General features: G+C 33.0%; 1 protein-coding gene and 1 pseudogene across 1 annotated transcript in view; both read right to left on the bottom strand.

Moving 5' to 3' along the window:
* The window catches only part of UNC13C (unc-13 homolog C), a 469,738-nt gene that overhangs the window by 240,069 nt on the left and 203,114 nt on the right, over window positions 1-26,555 (bottom strand). The window contains 3 exon segments of the mRNA XM_028506783.2: window positions 1,497-1,660; window positions 3,537-3,652; window positions 6,630-6,799. Of these exon segments, the coding sequence (XP_028362584.1) occupies window positions 1,497-1,660; window positions 3,537-3,652; window positions 6,630-6,799 (450 nt within the window).
* On the bottom strand, window positions 14,258-14,806 carry LOC118502214 (annotated as a pseudogene).

The raw sequence follows: 26,555 nt of genomic DNA, 5'->3' as shown, positions 1-26,555 counted from the left end.
CCCTCTTTTAAACTAGCATACATTTACCATTTTTCTACATTAAGTTATGCTTCTCTGAATATAAGAAACATGAAATTGAAAAAAAATGGAATCAGTTCACAGAGATATTTTGCAATAAATGTAAACATAGCTCTCCTTCAGCAGAACACACTTCATTCACTGTATATTGTTAATAATGATTTCATTTTAATTGCACTTAAGTTTATACTGGGTATTGTACTGAATTATTATAGCCCTTGACATGGGACAGAGCAGATGGCAAAGTCCCAGACTCCACTATGGCTACTCAATTACAAAACAGGTTTCCCAAAAGGAGTGAGCTCTCTGTTAGTGGACATGAGCAAGCAGAGGGCAAAGACCACCAGTCAGGAATGCAGTACTAGGGTTTCCTGATTTGGAGGGAGGTTCAATTGTGTGAATTCAAGTTTTCTTTTGTGTCTAAGAATCTGTAGATCTTTATCATTTAACATTAAGACATTCTGTAAACTGAAAAAGCATATACTTTATCAGAAATTTGAAAGAAATTTACACATGCTGTCCTAGAATTATGGCAGGTAACTAAATGCTAAAAACAGTAAACTTTGAAGAAGAACACTGATTTTGGTCCAGTACATATCCATCATTAAGGTGCTTGAAAATGACTGATTATCTGGGCCAGCATCTACTCAGCTCATGTGAAAATACATCTTATTATTAATGTGAAAAAACAGTCCTCATATATGTACATAAATAGTTTACCTATTTTATATGGTATATATCTGAACAAAATGCATTTACAAACTTAGACTAGGTTTCAAAATGTAAACTATAGGCAAGTATTAACCCAATTCTAAACCCTAACTGAAACTCCTCAGTAAAGGTTATGTATCTGAATGGCTCACTGCTGTAGTTCCATATTTATTGCAGTGTTTGGGTTCTATGGTTGCTCAATAAATCTTGGTTTTACTGAATTAGCAGCGATGACATAAATATAGGAAGGAATGATATAATGTAATGTTAGGGTCAAGGCATTGTAATGGCTCTAGTTGTGTCCTGGACACTAATAGGCTTTGTAACCTTAGACAAGGCACTTCAATCATCAGCCTTTAGCTTTCTCAGATATCAAATAAGGCATTGGTTCCCAAACTTAAGAGCGTATGAGAATTACTTGTAGGACTTGTTCAAACAGAGATCATTGGGCCCCGCCCTCAGAGTCTGATTCTCTAGGTCTGGGGTAGACTGGTTAATTTGTATTTCTAAGTTCCCAAGTGCTGCTAATTGTGCTAGTCACAGGACTGACCACATTTTGAGAACACAATAAGGCATGGGAAGTAGCTGTAGTGAATTATCAAACCCTTAATACCTTATAGCTGTGAAAAAAAGGGTAGCTGGCACATTAAAATATAATTTTCTATTTAATCAAAATTATAATTAAATTAGAAGAAGGGATATGAATGCTTTTTAAAAATGATTTCAAAAGAGATTTTTTGAACATATTAATGGTTTATGGTACTTACGTCATAGCTTGATAAATCGATTCTATCCCGTAACGCATGGCAAACTCATCAACTATTTCTTGGGACGCATCATCAAAGAAAACCTTCCAGGCTTCATCCCCTTTAACCTCTGGGATTTTCACTGCACCATTAGATTTCACTTCAGTCAAGTAATGGAACAGATTCTAAAAGCAAGTGGTTTTCAATTGTTCAGTAATTTCTTAGAATAGGCCAGAAATATTTAACTGTAACTTTCAGTAAATTATATTTACATTGTGATTGAGTCTTTTGTTTCACAGCATCTATAATCAGTATGAATAGCTTGGATATTTATTGTAACTGACCTCATCTTTACACAAATACTGATTTTATTTCTGACTGGGTCTATATAGAATCAATGATTTAAATGTTTCATAGACACCAAATCATTTAAGAGGAAAATAAAATTTTTTGCATGAAAACATTTCTAAATGCTAGAACATGTTTTGCATTCATGGGCTCTGATTAAATTTTAGAGCCCTGTGTGAAAAATCTAATTTTGACTGTTAATACAGTTGTAGGTATGTAAATGATAATAAAGGACTTTGGCTGAAAATGGTAGAGTCAGGGCAATGAACTGAGGTTGAAAATTCATGTTTGAGAGCTCTATAATAGAAAAACTCACTACATACAATCCCTTTCTAACAAGTTAACAAGTTTAGGAACTGCTGTATGGATGTAGTCTGGATCACTGGGTCTTAAACTTAAGTTGTTTTTGTTTTTTTGGTTCTTTGAACAACAGAAAAGAGTCTGAAAAGCAAAACATAATGCTGCTTCCCTTATCCAAGTCTTCCCTGCCTATACTTTAAGGCTTTCCATCTTTCCAGTTCAAGAAACTTTTTTATTGGTCTGAAAACTTAACCACCTGTTTTGAAGGAGTAGTATTCAATAACACTTGACAGATTATAGTCAGGGAATTAAGCCTACACCCTATATCTAATTACTATATAACGTGTAAAAGACTTAATACTATTGCTCATTCCTTCTCTAGTAAAATGGAGGTGCAAATGATTACACATAAATTTATATATATATATATATATATATATATATTTAGAAAAAATTATATGCAAAGATCCTCTCAGCATTTTTTTTCTATCTTAGGTAGGTACTTACCTCTTTGGACACAGGGAGAGGTGTATTCCTTAGCTTCTCCTCATATTTTTTGAAACATGGGACAAGTGTCATTTGTATTAGAGAAAGGTTTTTTAACACCTCTAAGTTCTCAGATACAAGCATCCAATAGAAGCCCATGATTAACTGTCTGTGTATCTACACTGAGGTAAAGAGGAACTGGTGATTCTGGCTGTTAGAATCAAACTGGGTGGTCTCTCCCTCTCTCTAACCCAGCCAGGCTCTGCCTTTTGGGTGGGTACACTGTCTGCTGTGCCTGGGTAACTGCACTCTGACACTCTGCATACCCAGATATGTTTGTGGAAGCGGAGATAAAGTGGAGGAGGACTCAGTGTGCATGAAGCCCTTTGTTGTTCTCAGAAAAAGGAAGAAAAAATTACTGCTTATTACATTGGCTCCCAAAAGCCATTGATACAACATCAGAATTTTTATATTTCTAGTTGTAAATACTCTTCTTTATATCTCCAATAAAACCTCAACACTAACTCAGAGTTCTCAAAAACACTTATGATTTGGATCCTCTCCTGAATTATGGAAGTAATACCATATCTTTGATGCTTCCAAAATATTTGTCATGACTTCTTATATCTTCAATACATTCTTTTAAAGATTCTTTGTTCTCTTGGAAGAGTAGTCATTTCATTTGGTCTACTAATTCATTATCTCATTGCCTTGTTTATTAATACTTGCCTCATGTGTTTGCTCTGAACTCACATTGAAGGACACCACCTAGGTCATTACTGCTGTGGTATAGAGTAAGAACTCCAGAAACAACTCTATAGAGCTAACTCAATTCTGTATTCTAAATCAAACATTTTGTTTTATGTTTCATGATCAAGACCAATTTATTTTCTAGGTTTTATTATTAATAAAATTCACTTTACTTACCTCATGTAAACATGTATATTGTATGTGATATGGAGCAACCTTCTCCTCTCCTTTTATTTCCACATTGATTTTTAATCGAATGGCCCCAGAGACAGCTGACTTATCTGTCCGTTTCTCTGATAAAGCAAAAAGTAATTGGTCAGTCATTTTCGACAATACCATATTTTCCATACAAGTTCTCAAAAGGTTTAAAAGAGGCTTACATGGCTAAAAGCCATTTTTCTAGATCTGGCATGATTATTATCTAACCAGAATGATTCTGCTAAATACAATTTAAAATAATGTGCCTACTGTGCACTCTGATTATCAAACTGCATTATGGACACTTCAGGAAAAGCTAATCAGAAGATCTTGGCATTCTGATATAAATTTCTGTGTACTTGATTAGTTTATACAATAAAATCAAATTATTTAGGCAAATAAAGGCAATATAACTTAAAGATAAAATTAACCAGGAAAGGAATTTATCTTAAGGCTTTCACTTCTCTTTCTGTGCCTGAAAAGATGAGTCAAAACTCTGGCTAACAACAAATTACATATATATACTATATAATACATTTACAAGGTCTGGCAGAAGTAATGCCTGACACTTGCTTGAGTGTGGTTAGTAGGGTAATAGTATGGGTGTAATAATTTATAGTTTTAATTTGAACATTTCACCTAACATGTCATATGTGTGCTGAGTATGATATCACTGTATTAGAGAATTGCATGCTTATGATTTTGCAATAAAAGATTCTATAATAAAAAAGGGGCATTATTTGTGCCAGATCCTGTATATAACAAACTACGTGTGTGTGTGTGTAGAGAGAGTATTTTCTTCATTAGTGATTTATAAAGACCTACAATCTATAGCCTGTATTTACTCATGACTGTTGGATTAACTGTTTATTTAAATGGAATCAATATGTAGTTAATTCAGTCAAAATACTGTGTATGCACACAGACACGCCAAGTGTGAACTGATCAGTAGCTTTGACAGAAATAGAGTGTGGATTCCAATAGTGTGAAAGCAGGGGACCTATGATGGATATCCACTTCACAGATGAAACTTAGACAAGCTGACCCATTTTACAAATGAAATGTCAGGGGTCAGAGTGCCACAAAGTCAGTGGGAAGACTTCCTTAACTGACCTTCTTTCTAAGTATAGCTATTTTTAGTTATGGGATAAAGTTAACTCACGAAGTCTGCTTTTTCTAGTGAAATGTCTGCTGACTTTTTATTGTTAATATTTAGTCACTGTGTTGTGAAGATTCTTCCCTTAGGAGTTTCTCTTACTGGCTGGGAGATTGTGGATTCTCAATAAATACCAGTATTAAACTTCCCTGCTGGGGCTAAGTGATATTCAAGTCCTGGGGCTTTTTAAAAAATTTTATTTTATTTTTATTTTTTAATCACAGACCACTCTTTTCCCCAGAGCCCCAGGAGAGCATTACTGGATCTTTGATTTTAATTGTGATTATCCCAGTGTATCCAGGGGACACAGGCTCTCCTTGGATGCCAAGGATCTCAGCCAAGCTCTCTTCTGCACAGTGGACTGAATTCTAAGTGACAAGGAGTGACAAACTTTGTACCAAGAATGAAAATATGGCAATTATGTAGATTGAACCACTGAAGGATTTCACACAAAGCTAAAATGTGCTCAATTCCTCCCTATTTTAAAAGGTTGGACAGAAACAAGGAGGGAATAAAGTGCAAAGTGTGGGTGAGGGGGCAAAGTCCGCCTTGCTGTGTTACAGTTGTGTTTCCTCTCCAGAGTGTGAAGGGCAGTTTCAGCATGAGAGCTGTGTAGCAGATTTTACTAACAGCACATTCAAATTCCTTGAAAAACTTAATACTCTACATGTATGTTTTGTCAAAGGGACAATTTGAGAAAAAATCTGTTCTGAGTTCTAATTGCCTCAATTCAAGGACATGCTAACTTATTACAGGAAAAAGTCCATGTATAGGTAATCTCTTTAATTAAAACACAATTTGTGAGTTTGCTCTTGCTTTCCATCTCTATTTTCATTTATAAAGCTATTTTATAGTATAAACAAAACATGAAAAGATGATCATTATAACAATGGTAAAATTGTATGCTAATAATGTAGATGCACCAATTCCTTTTAAGGAAGACTTCCTTAGGTTTTATTTTTATAATGAACTTTTAGTCTAGCTTGAATTTTGTGTACAGGTAAGTTATATATTGCACCTTCTTTAAATTATTACATAATTTAGTGTTTTATTAATTCTGTGACCCTATCCCTTTACCTTGTCAAATACTATATTACTTAAAATATGTACATTTAAAAAGACCCAGAAGCACTGTTCAATTTGCTAAAATATATTGATATCCTAAATGGAAAAGAAGATTCTTTGTAATCTTGGAACTATGTAGCCCTGCTTTGATTCACCACTAGCACTTAAAAATTTAATGAAAACATTTCAAAATATCATGATTAAGAAATTTTGGATCATGTCCTATACAGAAATAGAGGTTATCCACATTTTCACTATTATTAAATCAGAACTAAAGTTTCTAGGTTATTATTCTAGTAAAAGTTGAATTAAAATTTATCTTTATTTAATTATTGGTTACATAATAAAATTTCATTAATCTTAGCAATTAAACACATTTTCAATATTGTCATCATTGGAGTAAGCATGAGTGAGTTGACATTTATATCACCACTTGAAAGATATCCAAAGTAAACTTTTCCATTATTGCTAAAATTTATTAAGGGACCAGAAGGAAGTAAGTCAAACAGTATTAAGTCATAGGTTGATTATTACTTTGTTGATACATTTGTCAAAGGTTTTTGGAGCTACATTTTCTGATTTAAAAGTTAAGAATGGGTTATAGTTTTCTCCTAAAAGATACCAGTTGATTGTTCGAAAAGATTTTTCTGTTTTCATCTCAAACTTACCAATCTCTTTCAATAATACCAAATTTGAATGAACAGTTATCACCTTTTGTTTCTAATGAAACTAAACCATATCAAGTCCAACAGAATTTTCTAGAAAGGCATTGGTTATTTTTATCTTTTTGGAAATAGATACATGCCACACATATCCTGGCATTTTATTTAACCTTTTTATCAGATAGTCACCTAAGTTGTACCAGACATCCATTTCTCCACTCAGAGTCCTCACTTCTACAATTGTTTGTCCCAGAAAATCATCTGACTCCTTTTTGAAATGTTGCTTGACTCTGGATTTGATGTCATCATCTTCATCCCACACTCTGACTTTGATTCGATCTGTGGAGTTATGGCACTCACTGAAAGTAAATGTGGATAAGTTAACAACCACTGATAACTGCCCTAAATGGCATTTGATGTTAGCAGCTTATTTGACATCTATCTAATTCAGAAAGTCATAGTATATATTACATAATAAATTAGATTTCTCACTGATCCATTCAACCCATGGCATGTTGTAGGTGTCAGGGATGTTGAAGAAAAGTTGTATTAGTTAAATAATGTTAATCAGAGGGAATCCTATCCCATTCAATCCTATTTTCTTTAACTGAACTAGCTATAATCAAATTTTGATCAGAAACATTTGTTTGGGGTATTTTCTCTACGACATATTTCTTATTCAGAACAGTTATCTGCAACAACATATCTATGCACAGAAAATTCTGCACTATAAATATAAAACTAATTTTATTAGACTGGGTATTGAAAAAGCAAACATCAGTCTCCTTGATAAATCAAAAATCCCATTAAGCATATAATATATTGTTAAATCAAATAGAATTAGAGTGAAATCCTTTTGTTTTTAACAATAAGCTGCCCATTTTATTCCATTCGTCATTTACAGGATTCCTCTACCTTATCTTGTTGAAGCAAACTATTAGCACTTAGTGTTGGCCATACACATGATGGTCTTTCTTAACACTATGGCTTTTGTATATACTCTTATGATTTTCTGCCTGCTAACTAAACATTCTCTAAGAATCGACCAGTCACCTGATCTTTAAAATGTTTTCTGTAGCTTTTTGAGCCCAGTATGGATCAATACTGAGCTCCTAATTTACTTTGTACACACATTCACTTTATTGCAGGGGTTTTTAATCTGGGGTTAGTGAATGAGTTCTGAGCATCACTGAAATTGGATTTTAAAAAATTAAAAATACTATCTTCATCTTTATTTTTCTTCAATTATGAATATAGGCACCAAACCACAGCAGTTTTATTAGTATCTACATGATTTTCTCACCAATATATTTACTTAACATTACATGTGTTATGGAACTAGAAATGTTATTGTTAACCATCTTTACTGTACTAAAACTATACCAATATAGTTGATTTTATTTTTAATTCTGTGTATTTTGTCTTATGCATTTAAAAATACACTTTTGAAAAAAGGGTCTATAGCCTACACCAGATTGCCAAATGAGCTCATGACACAGAAATTATTTAAGAACTTCTGACAGTTTACTGTCTCTCTCATTAACCTACGAGGCAAAAAATAATACAGCACATACATGAATGAGATTTCAGGTCTGACAAGCCAATGTGCAAAATCACAGCTCCACGATTTTGCTTAATGTGGGAGTTTTCAACACAGAGCATTCTGGCAATTTCTAGGACATTTTTGGTCCCTTTCACAAATGTTGAAGGCCATTATGTCATTCAATGGACTACGAAAGGGATCAAGACACCCTACACCTGAAGGACAGTTCACATTATTTAAAATGACAAGAAGACATTGATGAAGATGCAAAACTCAGACCTCAGCTCGGAACTTAATTCTGTATATAAAAACACCAACATTTGGGTATGTTTTACTAGATACTGAAATTTCCTAGCAAAAAAAAAAACTAGTAGGTAAATCACTAATCAAAGTAAGATTTTATTATTATTGTTCAGAACTTTAAGGGTTGTTTTCCATTTTGACAAACTACATTACCAATGTCAAAACTATTCTAAGCATTTGAGTCAAAATATTATATCAGTCTGCATTTGAGGATGGTCACATTCCTGCTAACTTTAACTACAGATGAAGGTAAATTGTCTACTAAACTATGTATTCTAGGGTAGTTTTGTATACCTTCAGATATTAAAATATATATTAGAATACTTTTATTTCTCCTTTATATTATGGCTAGTATATAATATTGATTTTTAAATTATATTTCTAGGTTAAATTATATATTTTGTTTCAGAAAATATAAAATTGTTTTATATAAAAAGGTCATCGTGTCTAATAGGGCTGAGAATTGCTAATTATTTCTATGATTAACTATGACTCTCATTTTCTTTATCTATAAAATGGGGATAATAATATGTATCTTATAAGATGTTTATCAAAAATAAGTGAAATAATGTCTTACAGTAGTTGGCATAGTGATAGACACATACAATATTTTTCAGACCATAAGATGCACCTAGGTTTTAGAGGAAAATAGGAAAAAAAATTGAAGCAAAAAATGTAGTAAAATATTTAATAACAAAAATAACATAATATTTCACTGATATAAATGTAAACAGAACTCAACAGCAGCATTAACAACCATTATCCCTCCCAAATTTGGGGGGGAAACTGCTTCTTATAGTCTGAAAAATACAGTAGTGTTTGATCTATGTTAGTCATATTATAATGTTGTTATTCTATGAGTTCTTTTTAAGATTTTATTTATTTATTTTTAGAGAGGGAAGGGGGAGAGAGAGAGAGAGAGAGAGAAACATCAATGTGCGGTTGCTGGGGGTTATGGCCTGCAACCCAGGCATGTACCCTGGCTGGGAATCGAACCTGGGACACTTTGGTTCCCAGCCCGCGCTCCATCCACTGAGCTACGCCAGCCAGGGCTTTCTATGAGTTCTTTTTGAAGGACTCATTTTAATATCTATATCCTTGACACAGTTTGTAGAATATATCTTTCATTAAAGAAGTCTGCGAAGTTTTGCCAAAATAAAATCCCCTTTATTATATTTGAAGAAAAATAATTTTATTATTCTTAGAAATATCACAACTATCAAATAAATTCTCCAATTCTAATAGTTATTTTATTGTTAAAATGTTGTAGAAGTAGTGTGGAGAGCGGAAGAATGAATTCATGATACTATATCCCTGGAAGCTAACAAAGCCCAATTTTCACCAAGGAGAAATGTTAGAAAAGATAACAGCAGAGCTGTCTCCCATCTTCTCAGAGTTCCAAGGATAACTATAAAAAACACACATTTGAAATCACGCTAGTAAGAATATTTAGATAATTAAATCTTTGACAATTTACCCAAAATTTATATTAGAAATGACAATGGTTTTAATTTCTTTGCTATGAATAAATTCTATGTAGAAACAAAAACCCAGCTACTGTTTCATTTGCCTCTTACTTGTCTCAGAAAAAGAATGAAGAAAACTTAGGGTATCAGGAAAAATAGTTACCTTTGTCATAAACTTAAAACTCAAAATATATAAAAGCAGAAAGAAGTCACTTTTTGATAATTCATCACAGTTCACATAAGTTCTAGGAGACAAAGATCTATTATTTTCTTTTACTTGCAAATAACAGGTACAATAAATAGCAAGCTCTAGATAATAAAGATTGGTAACTATTTTTAGAAGCTATTTTTTAACACAATAAAGTAGCCTATCTTTTTTTGAAGAAAAACTTCCTTTTGAGGTCTAGTTTATGTTATAAATTTAAGGTAAAAAATTTTAGCTAAATATATACACAACTAGTAATCTGCATAAAACAGTAATAACATATATGTATATGTGTACATATCTCTACACAAATATGTACACATACATACATTGTTACCTCTCCCTCTTTGTACATAATTGTGTATGAGGTCTATCTGGAAAAAGTCCTAGCATTGTTAAGATAATGAGAATGGTTTGCATAACATTGGCAGCCAAGGAGAGTGGACTGGAGTGCACATGTGTGAACAATGATGACTTTACTGTACTAGTCAGTACAGTAAACATCTCTGGGGGCAGTAGACACTATTGAATGAGCATGTGTATTGTATGGCCATCACATTCAAAATGACTGAGAGAGTACAGCAATGAATCTACATCAGATTTTGTGTTAAGTTTGAACATTCCTCCATGGAAACTATTCAGATGACTCAGAAGGCCATAGCTATGGGCAACTGGTGATTGGCAGCTTCATCATGGCAATGTGCCTGCTTGTGCATCACATCTCATGCAGAATTTTTTTGTGAAACATTTAATCACCCAGGTGACTAAGCCCCCTCTACAACCCAGATTTGGCACCGTGTGACTTCTGGCTTTTCCCAAACCTAAAATCACCTTTGAAAGGGGTTAGATTTGAGACAATATTTGAGATTCAGGAAAATGCAATGGGGCAGTTGATGACAATCAGGAAAACTGTGTGAGGTCCTAAGGTGCCTACTTAGAAGGGGACTGAGGCTTCATTGCCCTATGTACAATGTTTCTTATATCATCTATCTTCTTCAGTACATGTCTCTATTTTTCATGTTATGTGACTGGATACCTTCTAGACAGATGACATATGTATGTTATATACCAAAGGAAGGAGAAACAATACTACTTTCCTTTCCAAGTTTCTATGAGAAATAGCTTCTTATTTTTGAACACCTTCCAAATGCGCCCTCATTTTTTATTAAGTTTCTGCATTAATTTGGTTTGTATTTTTTGTTTCTATTATGATATAAAAAGTTCACTATGCCCTTATCCATTGATTCATCTATTTATTCAGCCACCCATTAAGCAGTTATTTACTGAATATCCTCTTATGTGCTAGGCACAATGGAGGTTTACCAAGGTTACATAATTCAACCAACCAAATTCTTCATTTTTTGAGGTCAAAATAAAATGTATTTGAAATTAATGGATTCAGGAAAAATATAAATAATTAATGATCTGCCCTTATAAATATACTTGTAATTTTGACAAAGGAAATTTCTATCTCTCTGCATTTCTCATTGAAACTATGCTTTTCATTTTTAAATTAAGAAAAATTTAAAATTTAGAATAATTTTAGATTTACAGAAAGTTGTAAATAGTGCACAAAGTCTTCTTGCACACCAAGATTCCCAATTGTTAATATCTTTCATTAACAGCACTGGTTCTACCTGTTCCTCAAAAAGCCTTGCTAGTTCCTACTTTCTTTATATTTTCCAAAGAGCTATTTTTGAGGAATATTAAAAATAAACAATTTTAGGTTTAAATCATCAGAAACTTATATTTTGATCTGCACAGAGTAAATAAAACAGTCAGGCTGTTGTTTCTAATACTGGAAGTTACATAAGGATTTTGCAATGGGTATAAAACCAGAGATGTAGTCTAAGTATGGTGGAAAGGCACAATGTATGAATGCCCAGCATCTCTAAACATTCTCCTTCCACTTGGCTGTATCCCTCATCTACTCAGGACTGAAGTTAGATAACTCATGTTGCTAGATTCATTTGTAGCTATGGTCTAGATACTTGACCTGCATTCAAGCAAGATCTGAACTCAAAATTTAGCAAAGTGAGGCAATATTCTGAGGTTTTATTTTTTAGGTAATGTAGTAGTAGAGGATTTAGAACTTTGATGTAGAGTTTCTGGAATTTGGTTCTGAGAGGCAAAAAGTATTGATCAATAGTTGCAGGGGTATTTTCTCTGAAGAAACCCCAGGATATAATTGGACATTGTTTCTGCACAGTAGCTTCAGAGGCAAATACTCTGACCTCTGTAAAAATTCTTGAGTGACCTAAAAGTTATGAAATAATATTTTTCTGCATAAGCTAACTAGAGTAGACTATGTTGTTTGCATTGAAGAATACTGACTAATGTAATAATTTTAAAAGAATTAAGAGAGTTACAATAACAGAACTTAAAATGTGGAATTCACTCTGTGAGGTGTATCAGAAGACAGTAAAGATTTAATCACTTTAGGCTGCAAAGCCAATGCATTTTTATTTCATTTTATTTCGGTTTTGTTTAGTGGAGGTATTTTTACAATTTCTTTTTCTGTTGAATTTATTGGGGTGACATTGGTTAATAAAATTATATAGGTTTTAGGTATAATAATACTTCATCTGTATATTGTAGTGCATGTTTATCAGCCCAAGTCAAGCATTTTAAAATGCTATAGCAAGACAGCTGGTTAAAATGTTGCTTGCTATACCTTGGAACCCCAACTACATGCCAAATGAAGCTTTTTTATTAGTATGATGGTAGAAATAAAATCCAGGATGTTGGCATATGCTCATTAAATCTTGCTGCTTTCAAAAGTGTACTACAGCAGAGGTACACTTAAAGTAGAGCTAGACAGTCTGTAAGCAGAGATACAAGGGAGCACAGCTGTGCCAAAGAGGCTCACTCTGCTTGTGTCCTGCAATGTAAATTGACTGAGAAGACCATAATTTGGAACCCTGCAGGGCTGAGAAAAGCCCTCTATACACAAAAATGTACCTGTACAAGGTACAACTTCAGAAAGAGATAAAATGTACTAAGTGCATTAGTACCTGTACTAAGTGCAACTTCAAAAAGAGATAAAATGATTGCCCCTGAGCTTTCTAAACATCTTCCTTTAGGAAGTTCCTGAGTGACAATAAAGGAGAAATTGATGGCAAAGATCAAATTAATGGCATTGCAGTCTCATGCTGGCATGCTATTTTGCAGGGCCTGGGATAGTATGCATTAGATTAAGAGAGACATTGGTCAGAACAGAAGAGCCAGTAGGAAAGAGTTACATTTTTTTTTTTTTTTTTGGCTTATGTGGTTAATCATGAAATTGACTTGAAAGCCATCTTCTTGAAGCTTGAAAATTTCCAGGGAATGGTACATATTCCTGAATGTGCCACTAGTTTGTCTGGCTACAGCTGTATTTAAAGTAATGTCTAAGTTCTTGAGGTCACAGCAATAAAAGTGAGGTCCAAGCGGAGTTGCTTTCTGAATAGGAAGACTATATGCAGGACCCTGTATTTGCTATCTACCAATAATAGTCATATATTTCTCACTTTCCCTCTCACCAAATGACACTTTTATTAATAAAATTGCTGTTATCCTATCATCTTCTAATAACACATCACTATTTTTGGAGGAAGATGATTTGTTTTTAACTTATAGGTCTACGGATCACAAAGTGAAACCTGTGATCCTTAGAGAGACTACTCAAAGAGTATGGACTTCAAAACTAAATGCAGTAAATTTATATAATTTTTGAATTACCTACCATGGAAGGAAGAGGATGACTTCATTTGAATTAAATATGTAGGTAGAAAGTTAGATAAATTTTAGTCAAAGGTAGCAGATACTATAAGTTCACTCATAGACCAACTTCTCAACCCTGCTTTCACCATTCCTATTTTGATACAATATCCCAGCCTTCCTTGCAACTGGAGATGACCACTTGACCTAGTTCTGCCAATGAGGTACAATCAAAAGCCTTCTAGTCCTGTTTCTTCTATTTTATTTTTTATTACTCTTGAACATGGATATAAAATAGCCTTCACTAAAGATATTGCAACAAGAAGATAGAGTAAGCTTTGTTCTTTAATGGAACAATTAAGTTACCATACTAGCCCTCAAATGGCTATACTTGCAATTTTTGTTGAATAAAGTAAATGTCTTTTTGACTAAGCCACAATTGTGGCTTAATGTGAAGCTGAATGAAATTCTAATAGAATCAAGTGGGAAAATAATTTTGAAAAACCTACTCATTTTAAAAGTATATGAAATAATTTTAAATGAATTCAATTTATAAACTGTTACTATTTTTTAGGTTTTAAACTTTTTGTTCACATACTGAAAATTGTGCATTTTAATAATTAAAATCATTTGAACAAAAAATACACTCTAATTACACTGCATTTTACAGCCTGCAGAATACCTTGCACCAGCTTGGGTTTTACTCTAGATTTCACTGTTGTCCTATACAGATTCTCCCTTTGCCAACATGCAAGTTCTTTTCCTTCCCTGCCAGCCAGACTAGCAGATGGGGGAGGCAGGTGCACCTTTCTTGCCAGTAGTTATCTGATGTGAAAAGAGGCAGCATAGTCATTTAAATTGATCCGACCTCTTTGCATCTACAAAGTTAAACAGCTAAAAGAAGTAAAATAAGGAGGCAATGCTGTGGAATGTACAGTACATATTGGCAGTGTATGCCTCATTATGATTTGCCTGCTTGCTTCTCCTGCTCAATTGTTTCATTTGAAGGCAGTGAATTTTCTCTTGCATTCTGTCTTTTTCAATTTTGTCTTATTGAATTTCTCAATCTCAGCCATATCGGGTTTGTCACACATGGTTATAATGTTTTATATTCTTGCCATGTTTTATGTTCTTGCCATGTTATTCCTTAACTATTTACCACATATTTCACAAACCTTGACTTTTATTAACATATAAAGGTTTACATTTCAAACGAGAAATAATAGGCTCATTTGCTAAGCAAAAGTTGACAAGAGAAATATCTTTACACACAAGAGAAAAATCTATCACATACAATATAGAGAGAAAAAGCATAGTCTCATTAAATCTTAATTTATTAGACCATTTCCAAACTGATTAATTAGGTAATCAAGACTCCTGGTTTAGTTTACCAGTTTGAGAACTTGCCCTTTTTATGAGTAGAAAATAATGTATTTTATTGTACAAATTCTTGATAAATACAATAAGTAAAATAAGTACTGTTGGAACCATTTGCTTTATAATTTTCCTTTAATTAAAAATAATTCCATACAAGTAGAATGGTTCACGTCTAACTTCATGTTTTTTTCATTATTAAAGAGAGGACTGGTGTTATTTTCTTGAGAATAAGATATTTTATTTCTGCCAATATTAAAGGAAAACATTTCACTTTTCAGGGCTCAGGATTAGTGTGTGTGTGTGTGTGTGTGTGTGTGTGTGTGTTAAGTTTTATTTTTAACTCATAGGTACCATATCTCTGTAGAGCCAATCACTATTTTTCCAATTTTATTTTGGTGGCCATTCTAATTTCTTTATAATTATTTATTTCAACTTTGCCCATGGTCTTATTGCTAATATTTTTAGATTTAGAGTTTCCTAGATATGGCCCCAATACATGGGCCTCTGATGATTAAATCAAAAATTGAAAATCAAAGTAAGCAAAAACCCAGAGGTTCTCTTTTAATACAGCAGTGTAGAAAGTTCTGAACTCCACTTCTCTCATGAACACATTGAGTCTACAGCTACAAATGGGATAATTTCCTTGGATAAAACCTAAAGGCTGGCTGTACAACAACTACACATAAGGCAAACAAGAGCACATAAATATATAAAGAAAATATTAATGAACCTAAAGCAAGAAATAGTAGTGTAATTGTAGTAGGAGACATTAATTCCCTGATTATATAAATGGATAGAGTGCCTAGACAGAAAATCAATAGGAAACATAATAGTCCAAATACATGTAGACACATATAGAACATTCCATCCAAAAGCAATAGAATATACATTCTTCTCATATGCACAAAAAACATTCTGCAAATAGATCATATATTAAGCCACAAAACAAATCTTAATAGATCTAAAAAGTTTAAAATCATTTCAGCATCATTTATAACCATGAGAGTATGAAACCAGAAGTCAATTACAAAAAATTTGGAAATTCACAAATATGTGGAGATTAAACAATATGTTCCTGAACAACCAATGGGTCAGAGAAAATCAAAAGGGGAATTTTAAAAAAAGACCTTAAGACAAACCAAAATGGAAATATAACATATCAAAATGTATGGGATGCAACAAAAGCATTTCTAAGAGGAAAGTTATATCAAGTTTATATGAATACTTACCACAAGAAACAAACAAACAAAATCTCAAAATCTTAACTTTATACCTCAAGGAACTAAATGAGAAACAAATGAAGCCTATGTAAGTAGAAGAAAGAAAATGTAAAATATAGGAGAAGAAATTAAAAAAATAGAAACTAAAAAGGCAATAGCAAAGACCAATGAAACTAAGAACTGGTTCTTTGAAAAGATATATTAAATTCAAAAACCTTCAGCTAGACCCACCATGAAAAAAGAGGAAGATACAATAAATAAAATCAGAAATTAAAGAGGAGACATTACAACTAATACCACAGAACTGCACAGAATAATTTGAGACTATTAAACAATTGTATGCCAATAAATTTATCAATCTAGAAAAAATAGATACATTTCTAGAAACATACAACTTACCAAGCCTGAATAATAACTAGAAAATCTGAATAGACTGATTACTAGAAAAGAGATTGAATCAATAATCAAAAAACTCCTAATGAACAAAAGAGCCTAGGACTAGAGAACTTTACTGGTGAATTCTTCTAAACTTTCCACTAAGAATTAAAACCTGTAGCCATTGTGGAAAGCAGTATAGAGATACCTCAAAAAATAAAAATGTAACTGCCTTTTGATCCAGCTATCCCACTTCTGGGAATATATTTGAAGAAACTCAAAACACTAATTCAAAGAACATAAGCACCTCTATGTTCATTGCAGCATTATTTATAATCACCAAGATATGGAAGCAGCCCAAGTGTCCACCAGCAGATGAGTGAATAAAACAACTATGGGATATTTACACAATGGAATACTACTTGGCTATAAAAAAGAAGAAAATTTTACCCTTTGCAACAGCATGGATGGACCTGGAGAACATTATGCTAAATGAAATAAGGCAGTCAGAGAAAGACAAATATATGATTTCAGTCATATGTAGAATCTAATGAACAAACTGAACAAGGAAAATGGGGAAAGATCCATAGATAGAAAGCAGGCTGACAGCTATGGGAGGGGTGAGGGGAAAGAGGGGTGGAGCAAAAAGGCAAAAGGACTCACGGACTTGGACAACAGTGTGGTATTGTGGGGGATGGGGTGTATAAGGGGGATAAATGGCAATGAAATAAACTACAATAAAAATTAAAAATAACAACTAAAAAAAGATTTAATGGGGAAAATAGTTAATTCCAATCTTTCTCAAACTCTTACAAAAAAATAGAAGAAGGAATACTTCCAAACTTATTTTATGAGGCCAGCATTACCTTGATACCAAAATCAGACAGGGATGCCATAAAAAATTACTTGCCAATATCCCCAATGAAAAATAGATGCAAAATCCTTAACAAACCTTACCATATAGAATTCAACAATACCGCAAAAGTATGATACATCATGATCAAGAGCAAGTTGTTCCAAGGGATGCAAATATAGTTCGACCTTCACCATCAGTCAGTGAGATGTACCACATTCACAAAACAAAGGATAAAAGTCAACAAAATCGATAGGCAACATACTGAAAAGGAGAAAATATCTGCAAATCATATATCTGATGAGGAGCTAATATACAAAATATATTTAAAAATTATATAACTCAACAGAAAAAAAATCTGAATAAAAATGGGCAGAAGATATGAATACCTATTGTCCAAAGAGTGCATACAGATAGCCAATAGGTACATGAGCAATGATGAACGTGACTAATCATTGGGGAGATGCAAACCAAAACCACAATGAGATATCTCACACCTGTTAGAATGGCAATTATTAAAAAAGACAAAAAGATAACAATCGTTGGTGAGTATGCAGAGGAAAGGGAACACTTGTGCACTGTTGGTAGGAATATTAATTGGCTCAGCTATTGTGGAATACAGTATAAAAATTCCTCAAGATAATAAAAATAGAAATACCACATGATCCAGAATTTCCACTTTTAGGCATTTACCTAAAGAAAACAAAAACACTAACTTCAAAAGATATGCACCCCGAGTTCACTGCAGCATTATTTACAATAGCTAAAATATAGCAACAATCTAAGTGTTCATCAATGGATTAATGGATTAAGAAGATGTAAGATATATATGTATATGAAGATGTAAGATATATGACTGATACAGACATCAGTCATATATGTGTTATATATATCTAAATATATATTTTATAAATGTAAATATATATAGTATATATAAAAGAATGTATAATATTCAGCTATAAAAAGAATGAAATCTTCCTATTTGTGACAACATGGTTGGACCCCAAGGGCATTATTTTTTTCTATTTCAGAATTAAAGCTGAAAGTAAGTGATGTTGTCATTTAAAATTATATTCTTTAAGAATGGTTAAAATTCTAGCTATACATTTTAAGTAAAACAAATAAAAATTTGTAATATTTTAAATCATGTTGTACCAGGTTTTGTTATTAGGCAAATTAGTAAGAGAGCTATTGAATATATGCACGTACATACACACGCACACACACACACACACACACACACACACACACACACACTGAAATTAGCTGTAAGGGTATATATCAAAATATGTCATATGATTAGTAAAAAGTTTGATTTTTAAAAAATATTTGTCTATTACAATAAACAAAACTATATTTTTTAAATATCTGCTATTTGTAAATAATCTTATTTTAACTCAGGCTGGAAGGCAGGGCACTGATTAAGAAAATCATCAGCCAGAAACCTGCAAGAGCCATCCTGAGGCAAAGCAGCAGCAGTCTTTCAAACAGTAATTAAATTCTCTAGTTACAGCTTAATTCCTTAAACTCTGACCCACCAAATAGAAATATTGTTAGATAAGCAACATTCACATTTCCTCTTAGAGATTTATTTATTATAAATTATGTAACCCACTTCCATTACAACAGTGGTGTCTGATTTGTTATTGAATCAAGATTCCCAGCCCTATTATCTTTGAATTCTATTACAGGAGATGGACAAACTCTAAGTTCAAAACTCAGTGACAATGCAGAGCAACTTTTCCCACCTGCATTTATCAAGGACAATTAAATTATGGGAGTTAGGATAAAAAAAAAAGACAGTACCCAATTTTACTTTTGCTTAAGTTTTCTTGGGGTTTTTCTTTGTAGAATTTAGGCATTGTATATCCATTCTACAAATTAATGATATAAAAGATGATTAAAAATAAGAACAAAAATGATTTCTGTTATTAGTAGCACCTTTGAAAAATAAAGGAAGTGAAGAAGAATTTACACATGGGCATGTAGGGTTAGCTAAAGCAAGTCTTTGTACTGTAATAGAACATAGAACTGAAGGGCAAATATGACCTTATAATACATGTATATATCCATTTCCCTGCCCCACCTTCTAGCTCCACAATTAGATCAGAATACTTGGAAGTTTTGTATTCTATTTTTATACCTAATATTTATCTCTCCAGATACTAATATTGTAAAATAAACTTATATTACCAGCTGCTATAGAGTTATTAAATATTAAAACAATGTTAGTATTAATATTTATTAATATTTAAGAAATGAAGGTAAGGAACATGTTTGTTTACAAAAATACTTTAGTGTACATTTTGCTATGAAAGAAGAAAAAACTTAGGAAAAGAGATGTCAGAGACCAGGAAGACCTATGATATCACTCATATGTGGAATCTAAAAGTCCAAACTTATAAAAACAAAGAGTAGAATGATAGTTACCAGGGGCTGAGGGGTAGGGGGAAAAGAGAAATGCTGTTAAAGAGTACATACTTGAAACCAGTAGATAAGTAAGTCCTGGAGATACAATGTACAGTATAGTGAATGTAGACAATACTGTATTTTAATTATCAAAACTACAAGGAAATAGACCTTAATTATTCCCAACAAAAAAAATAAATGATGATATGTGCTACAGTGGCAACTGTATCTATATCTACAATGTCAATTATATTGAAATTTTTAAATGTATCAAACCCACATGTTGTACATCTTAAATTTCCCCAGTGCTATATGTCAAATATATTTCAATTATAAAAAACATGGCAACAGGGAGATTAAATTGCTCTCTCTCTCTCTCTCTCTCTCTCTCTCTCACTCTCAAAAAGAAGAATGTGTGTATATGTAATAGGGATGGTTTCTAGTCATCATTTCTTCATTTCACCATATATTTTTCTTTCTCAGACCCTTTGCTCATTGTGTTTCTTAGGGTACGCATGTCTTTTCCCTATCTGTTATTCAAGACCCTTAAATATCATCTCTGTGAAACTTCCCTGGGAGTTTTTCCCCCCAATCCCTAGTACTTGAAGCAAGTAGATACTCAGAAACTGTTTATAGAATAAATAAGAGAATATCACAGGTAAAAACAATCATATTCTTTTTTGTTGTTCATTAACTATTACAAACATGCACATTTGACTTTTCTTTAAGTGCTGATGGATTTTTTTCTTAATTTACTTGCCCACAGAGCAAAGACCTCTAGGTCAATGATCTCTAAAGCAAAAACTAATGTAACTGTAAGCGTCCTCAAACAGTGTTAATGTTGCTGTCATTTTGTGGTTGTCCTATTCTAGCTCTAATATTCCAAAGCCTGTGGTTCATGGCATGTCATGCCTTGTTTCATTTTACTTTCAAGGTCAATGTTCATTAGGCATGATGGAGTAATGTAATGAGCTTGATTAAAATTCCATTTGATGTACTCTGGTTCTCTTCAAAATGAATAGATCTTTTGCCTTCTACTAAAATTCCATTTGAGCCACTTACTAGCAATATGATTTCAGGCGAGATACATAACCCCACTGAGCCTCTATGCTCAATCTGTTAAATAAGAATACAGTGGTACATAGGTACTCATCATTAATTCATTTCAACGAATGGTGAGCAAGCAATGATTGTTGAAGCATTTTCTCTTGTGGGGTGAAACACTTGGGGAGCCCGAGTGCCAAAACATTTTGTCCTCATGAAAATGTGACAAGTACTGAGCTCTGAAGCCAATGAGACTGAGGTACCATCATATCAATAATATAATTATAAATGATTTTATACACACACACACACACTTAGAATAGTGCTAACCACCCAGTAGGGTTTTTAAAAAATATTTATTTATTTTTAGAGGGGGGGGAGGGGAAGGAGAAAGAGAAGGAGAGAAATATTGATATGTGAGAGAAGCACCTGATTCTCAAAAGGTGGTTGCCTTTTGTACACCACCAGCTGGGACCTGGCCCTCAACCCAGGCATGTGTCCTGACTGAGAATCCAACCAGCAAGTTAGTGGGAGGACTGAGCCACACCAGCCAGGGCCCCAGTAGGTGTTTAATTACTTCTAGCTAATCAAAGTGGATAATTATATCATTCAAACATATAAATGTATTTTGCCTTTAACAGCAAAGAACAAATTCCTACAATACATACAATAGGAAAAAAATTTTAGTAGCTAATTATCAAAACACAGGAAATTGATTAGATTATTGATTTATACTGATACAGTAAAATCTTACTCTGCTATTAAAGAGTGATAGTGTTTGGGGGCTCCTTATTCTGTTCCACTGGTCTATATGTCTGTCTGTCTGTATGATAGCACCATACTGTTTTGGGTACTGTAGCTCTATACATTTTTAAGTATTTAGTACAGTGTTATTGATTGTAGGTATGATGCTGTGCAGCAGATATCTAGAACTTACTTCTCTTGCTTAATTGAAACATTTTGCCTGTTTATTAGTAACTCCTTATTTCCCCCTCTTCTCAACCCCTGGAAACTACAATTCCAGTCTTTGATTCTATGAATCTGACTATTTTAGATATGGCAAAGAAGTATAATCATGCAGCATTTGTATTTCTGTCACTGGTTTATTTCACTTAGCACAGTCTTTAAGGTTCATCCACGTTGCTACATATTGCAGAACGTCCTTCTTTGTATGGCTGAATAATATTCCATTGTATGTTTATACAAAATTTTTTGATTCATTCATCTGTCAATGGACATTTAGGCACATCTTGAATATTATTACAATGCTGTAATAAACATGGGAGTCCTAATGTCTCTTTAAGATAGTAATTTACACTATTTTTGGATAAATACTCAGAAGTAGGACTGCTGGATCATACTGTAGTCCTATTTTTATTTTTTTGAGGAAACCCTAAAGTGTTTCCTACAGTGGCTCCACCAATTTGCATTCCCACCAATATGGCACAATACAAAAATTCTTTGGCAAGGGTGCCAAGACTAAGTGGGAAAAGACAGAAGAGAACTGGGACCATAGAGGGGTTCCCTTCTAATGGGAGCTTAAATCATGGAGGAAACCCATACATTGTTCCAGGTGCTGTCCAAGTCAGAGAGACAAAAGGAGAAATACTCTGGCTTCTCCCATCTTTCATTTTTAATTTCACTGCAGAGCTTCCTCATGAATAAACCTAGTGGGCAAGGAAGTCTGGAGAAGTAGCCTTCAGTGCTCAGGTTCCTGAGACACAGAACACAGCAAAGGAACTTCAGGGAATAAATAGAAGAGCAAATAGACAAATGACCAATACCTGTGAATATACCAAACTCAACATAGAAAATGCCATAGAGAGATATATGAAACTATATACTTAGCTTAGTTATTTCTTTGTTTCCCTCTTTTATTCCTTTCAGTATTTCTTTTTCCTTCCCTGAAAGGGCTGAGAATTTGCATCTAGATTGATAAAGCTCTATAACTCTAAAAGAGTTTTTCTAGAGTATATCATCCAAATTCCTTAATTCAGGAAAGGAAACTGACAAATAAAAAATGATAAACATTTCAGCACTAGGTAATACAGTGATCAATTTACAAAGAAATTATGAGCATAAAGATATTTTGGAAAAATAATAGTGTTTTATAAATATGAACCATTTTATTACTATTTTATACTTATATAGTTACTGTATATGAATGCTTTAAAGACCTTTAACATAATATAGAGTGTTTTTAGAAAAATGGACCATCTCCATATTGATTTCCATCTGCAATAAGCACAACTCATAGTGTTATATATTGGTATTCAGTGCATTACTTACTGAATGTTATGTCAATATTTTAATCAAAATATATTGTTTAGTATTAATATTTACCTTAAACATTTGTACTGTTTTCTCTCTGTGTATATCTTTATGAACTTGTGGAAATAGTTTAACTAATTACTAAAAGTGGATTTTCCAGGTTGGAAGGAATGTACACTGATTATATATACATCTGTATACAGATAGACATACATTCACATATCCACATATTACTAAAATATCCTGCAAAAAAACATATATATATATATATATATATATATATATATTTGCCCTTGTACCTATTCCTTTATATGTGCATTAATACTGAACATTATCACTTATCAATCTTTGCCAATCAGATAGTAGAAATCTACCTTTTTATATTATATTGACTTTTAGAGAGCATATCTATTATACATTAAATGAAATATGTATACACAATATTTGTGCAATACTTTCACTGTTACTATACCAATCCACTTGAAAAATAGAAAAAATGTGTGAAAAGTACCCTTGCCACCCTTCCTGCATATCAAAGAGAACTTTAAAGAACTTATGCCTATTTCTTGACAGCAAAAAGAATTAAACTAAATAGCTAGAATTTATCCCTGGCAAGAAGACAGAATTGTCAGCATTCATTTCTATAGCCATCTAGCTTGCCTTTCTCTCAGATTCCCCCTTCACTCTTTGCTAGAAAAGAAGAGCTACTATTCTCCCAACAATGAGCTGCTACTCTCCCAAGAAACTTGAAAGCAATGATGGAAATGTCAGCAGCAGGTGGCAGTTGCATCAGATGCCTGACCAGACTTTATCTGAACACACTTGAATCAGAAGCAGCAATCATAAAGGCAAATACAATTTATATAACATTCCAAATATCAGCCACACAGCACAGGCTTCTGGAAAACTGCTGTAACCACCAAAGAATGGCTAACAAAGAGAAGAAATGTTAGGAAACCCTACATTCCAATGAACTTTTCTACTTAAATCAAGCTTCAACCAATTACCTAGAATGGAACAACTGTGCTTAAGAACTCATAAATAGTAACATCAGTTATGTTTTAGCTGTCTCTGGATTCTTTTGCTGAATGTCATGAAAAAGGAAAAGAGGCAGAATCCAAAAAGAAAAATATACTAAGCTGCAGTGTAAACACAACCAACTGCTTGATAGCACCTGTGGTATTTTGGCATTTGGTCAGTTTATCATTAATATTCAAACTCAAGTGTCTGGAAAACTAAAGTTGACTCTATATAATTATAAGCATTTATCCAAAAACTTATATGGAAAAATGTAGCCAAATATCTACTGGAAGGTTTTCAAACTTCCAAAAGTTTGTGTAACAAAAATGAAGTGATCTTTACAAAGCAATTTGATCAACTATAAACACTGGTAGGTTTTAAAAAGAGCAAAAATACTATCTTCCAGATGATGATAAGGTAATATTTTATTTTCATAGAAGACATTACTGTAAGATACCATTTTAAGAGAGTAGAGTATCAGCATAAAAAAAAGGCACAGTAAAAGCTATGCAAAATAGTCAAAGATCTTAGGTCAGGGCCAGCTGGTCATGGTAAGTTGGTGAGGTGAGTGTGCAGCATTCACATAAGAGAACTTTTACCTTCCATGCTGCACTGATTCCCTTTATATGAACAGAAAGTCCTCTAAAGGGACTGACTCTAATTGTCAACAAGCTTCCACCTGTGCTTAAAATATGCCTCACTCTAAAATGGTCCTCAACTCTGAGACAAGCCAGTGCATAAATGTATGAGCGACTTAATTCTCCCCCAAGCTACCATTTTCTCCACAACTTTATTCCTATATTGCAAGATAGTTTGGGTTTGAAACTTGTTTTTCATTCCAAATCTTGCAACTGAATATACAACCAAAAAGTAAAACTGGATTAGTCATTTCAATTCCTCCTTGGAACAAAGAAAGGTTTACATAACCATTGACTCAAAACTAAATATTTAATTAAGTATGCTTTGTTTTTAAAATGTTTTCAATATGGCCCTTATTTAGCAATATTAAAAATGTAGTGTCTCCTTTTTTGATGGAATTTTCCCAACACTTATACGTACTTAATTATCTGCCAACAATAAAGTTTCATAAACTAATAAACCTTTGATGTCAGAAAGAACCCTTAATATCATCTTGAGGTCAAAAGACATTCTAAATTTCTACCAGAGTAGGTGGTAGTTTTCCATTTGTGTTTTCTTGACTTTATCTTTAGTCCTGTGAGGACAAGAGTAAAAGAGGATGACAAGACCTTGTCACAGTAATGGCTCAAGTGGTTACTTCCTATTGCTTATATCCGTGCTTTATAACTAAACCAAAATACGTGTTGTTCCTTTTATTGTCCCCTCAAGTCCAGTCTAATCAAAAGCAGCATCCAAGTTTATTAGGGAGAAATATAACTGGAAGAAAATAACAAACATATCATGAAGACTAAATACTTTTCATTAAGCAGGAAAACATATACTGGAGAAGCTAATAAAAAATTAAATATCGAGTTCACCAAATAATGTTCAAGTAGAATACAGAGAGAAAAAACATATACCTTTCAAATTTCTTGGGGAGTAAATAAAAAAATTCTCTTCAAATACAATTAAAGGAAAAGTGAGAAGGCAAAAATAAGGGTAAAAGAATAATAGTGTGAAACAAAAACTAACAGAGAATGTTTATAAGACAGTTTTATTGCTAAGAAATTATCATTTGAAAATAATCATTAATGAGATTTTTTAGGCTCACTTTGTACCCAACATTATTTTAGGAGGTTTTCACCCTCAAGAAGCTCAAAATCATTAAGGAACGTATTAAAAATGCTTTAAAATGTTGTGTAACTAATGGAATGGTAAATGCCAGTGGATATGCCTAAGATAGCACATTCTTTTAATTTTGAGTAATGACTTTCTACATAGAAATTAATAAGGAAGCTATAATAAATTTACATTATGTGCAAATAAGCCACTCCAGAAACCTCAAGTGAGAGACTCAAGTACTTCCAGGAAAAAGGCAAAGGCTTTGGCTCTACTACCTCTAATTTCAGAAAAGTCTGAAACTCATTTTTCTCAAAATGGGGAGAAATTTTTCTTAAAATGGGAGGTTCCAAGCACATATGACACTGAGTTTCTTCTAGGATTTAAATGATAGTAGAAATGTAGAAGAACATTGTAAACTACCAACTGCCAAATGGCAGTGGTGATGGGGTCATCGACATCACCATTGTTGGGGTTATCATCATCATCATAATCACAGAAGCAGCAATTCTATACCATCTTGAACGGGTAGAATGTAAATAATTAATGGAGTACTGACTCTGTTAACAGAGGGATAAAATTTTAAACAATGG

Source organism: Phyllostomus discolor, chromosome 1 (genome assembly GCF_004126475.2).
Source record: "Phyllostomus discolor isolate MPI-MPIP mPhyDis1 chromosome 1, mPhyDis1.pri.v3, whole genome shotgun sequence".
NCBI lineage: Eukaryota > Metazoa > Chordata > Mammalia > Chiroptera > Phyllostomidae > Phyllostomus > Phyllostomus discolor.
Note: the sequence above shows the minus strand (reverse complement) of the source record. Positions and strands in the feature narration are given on the sequence as shown.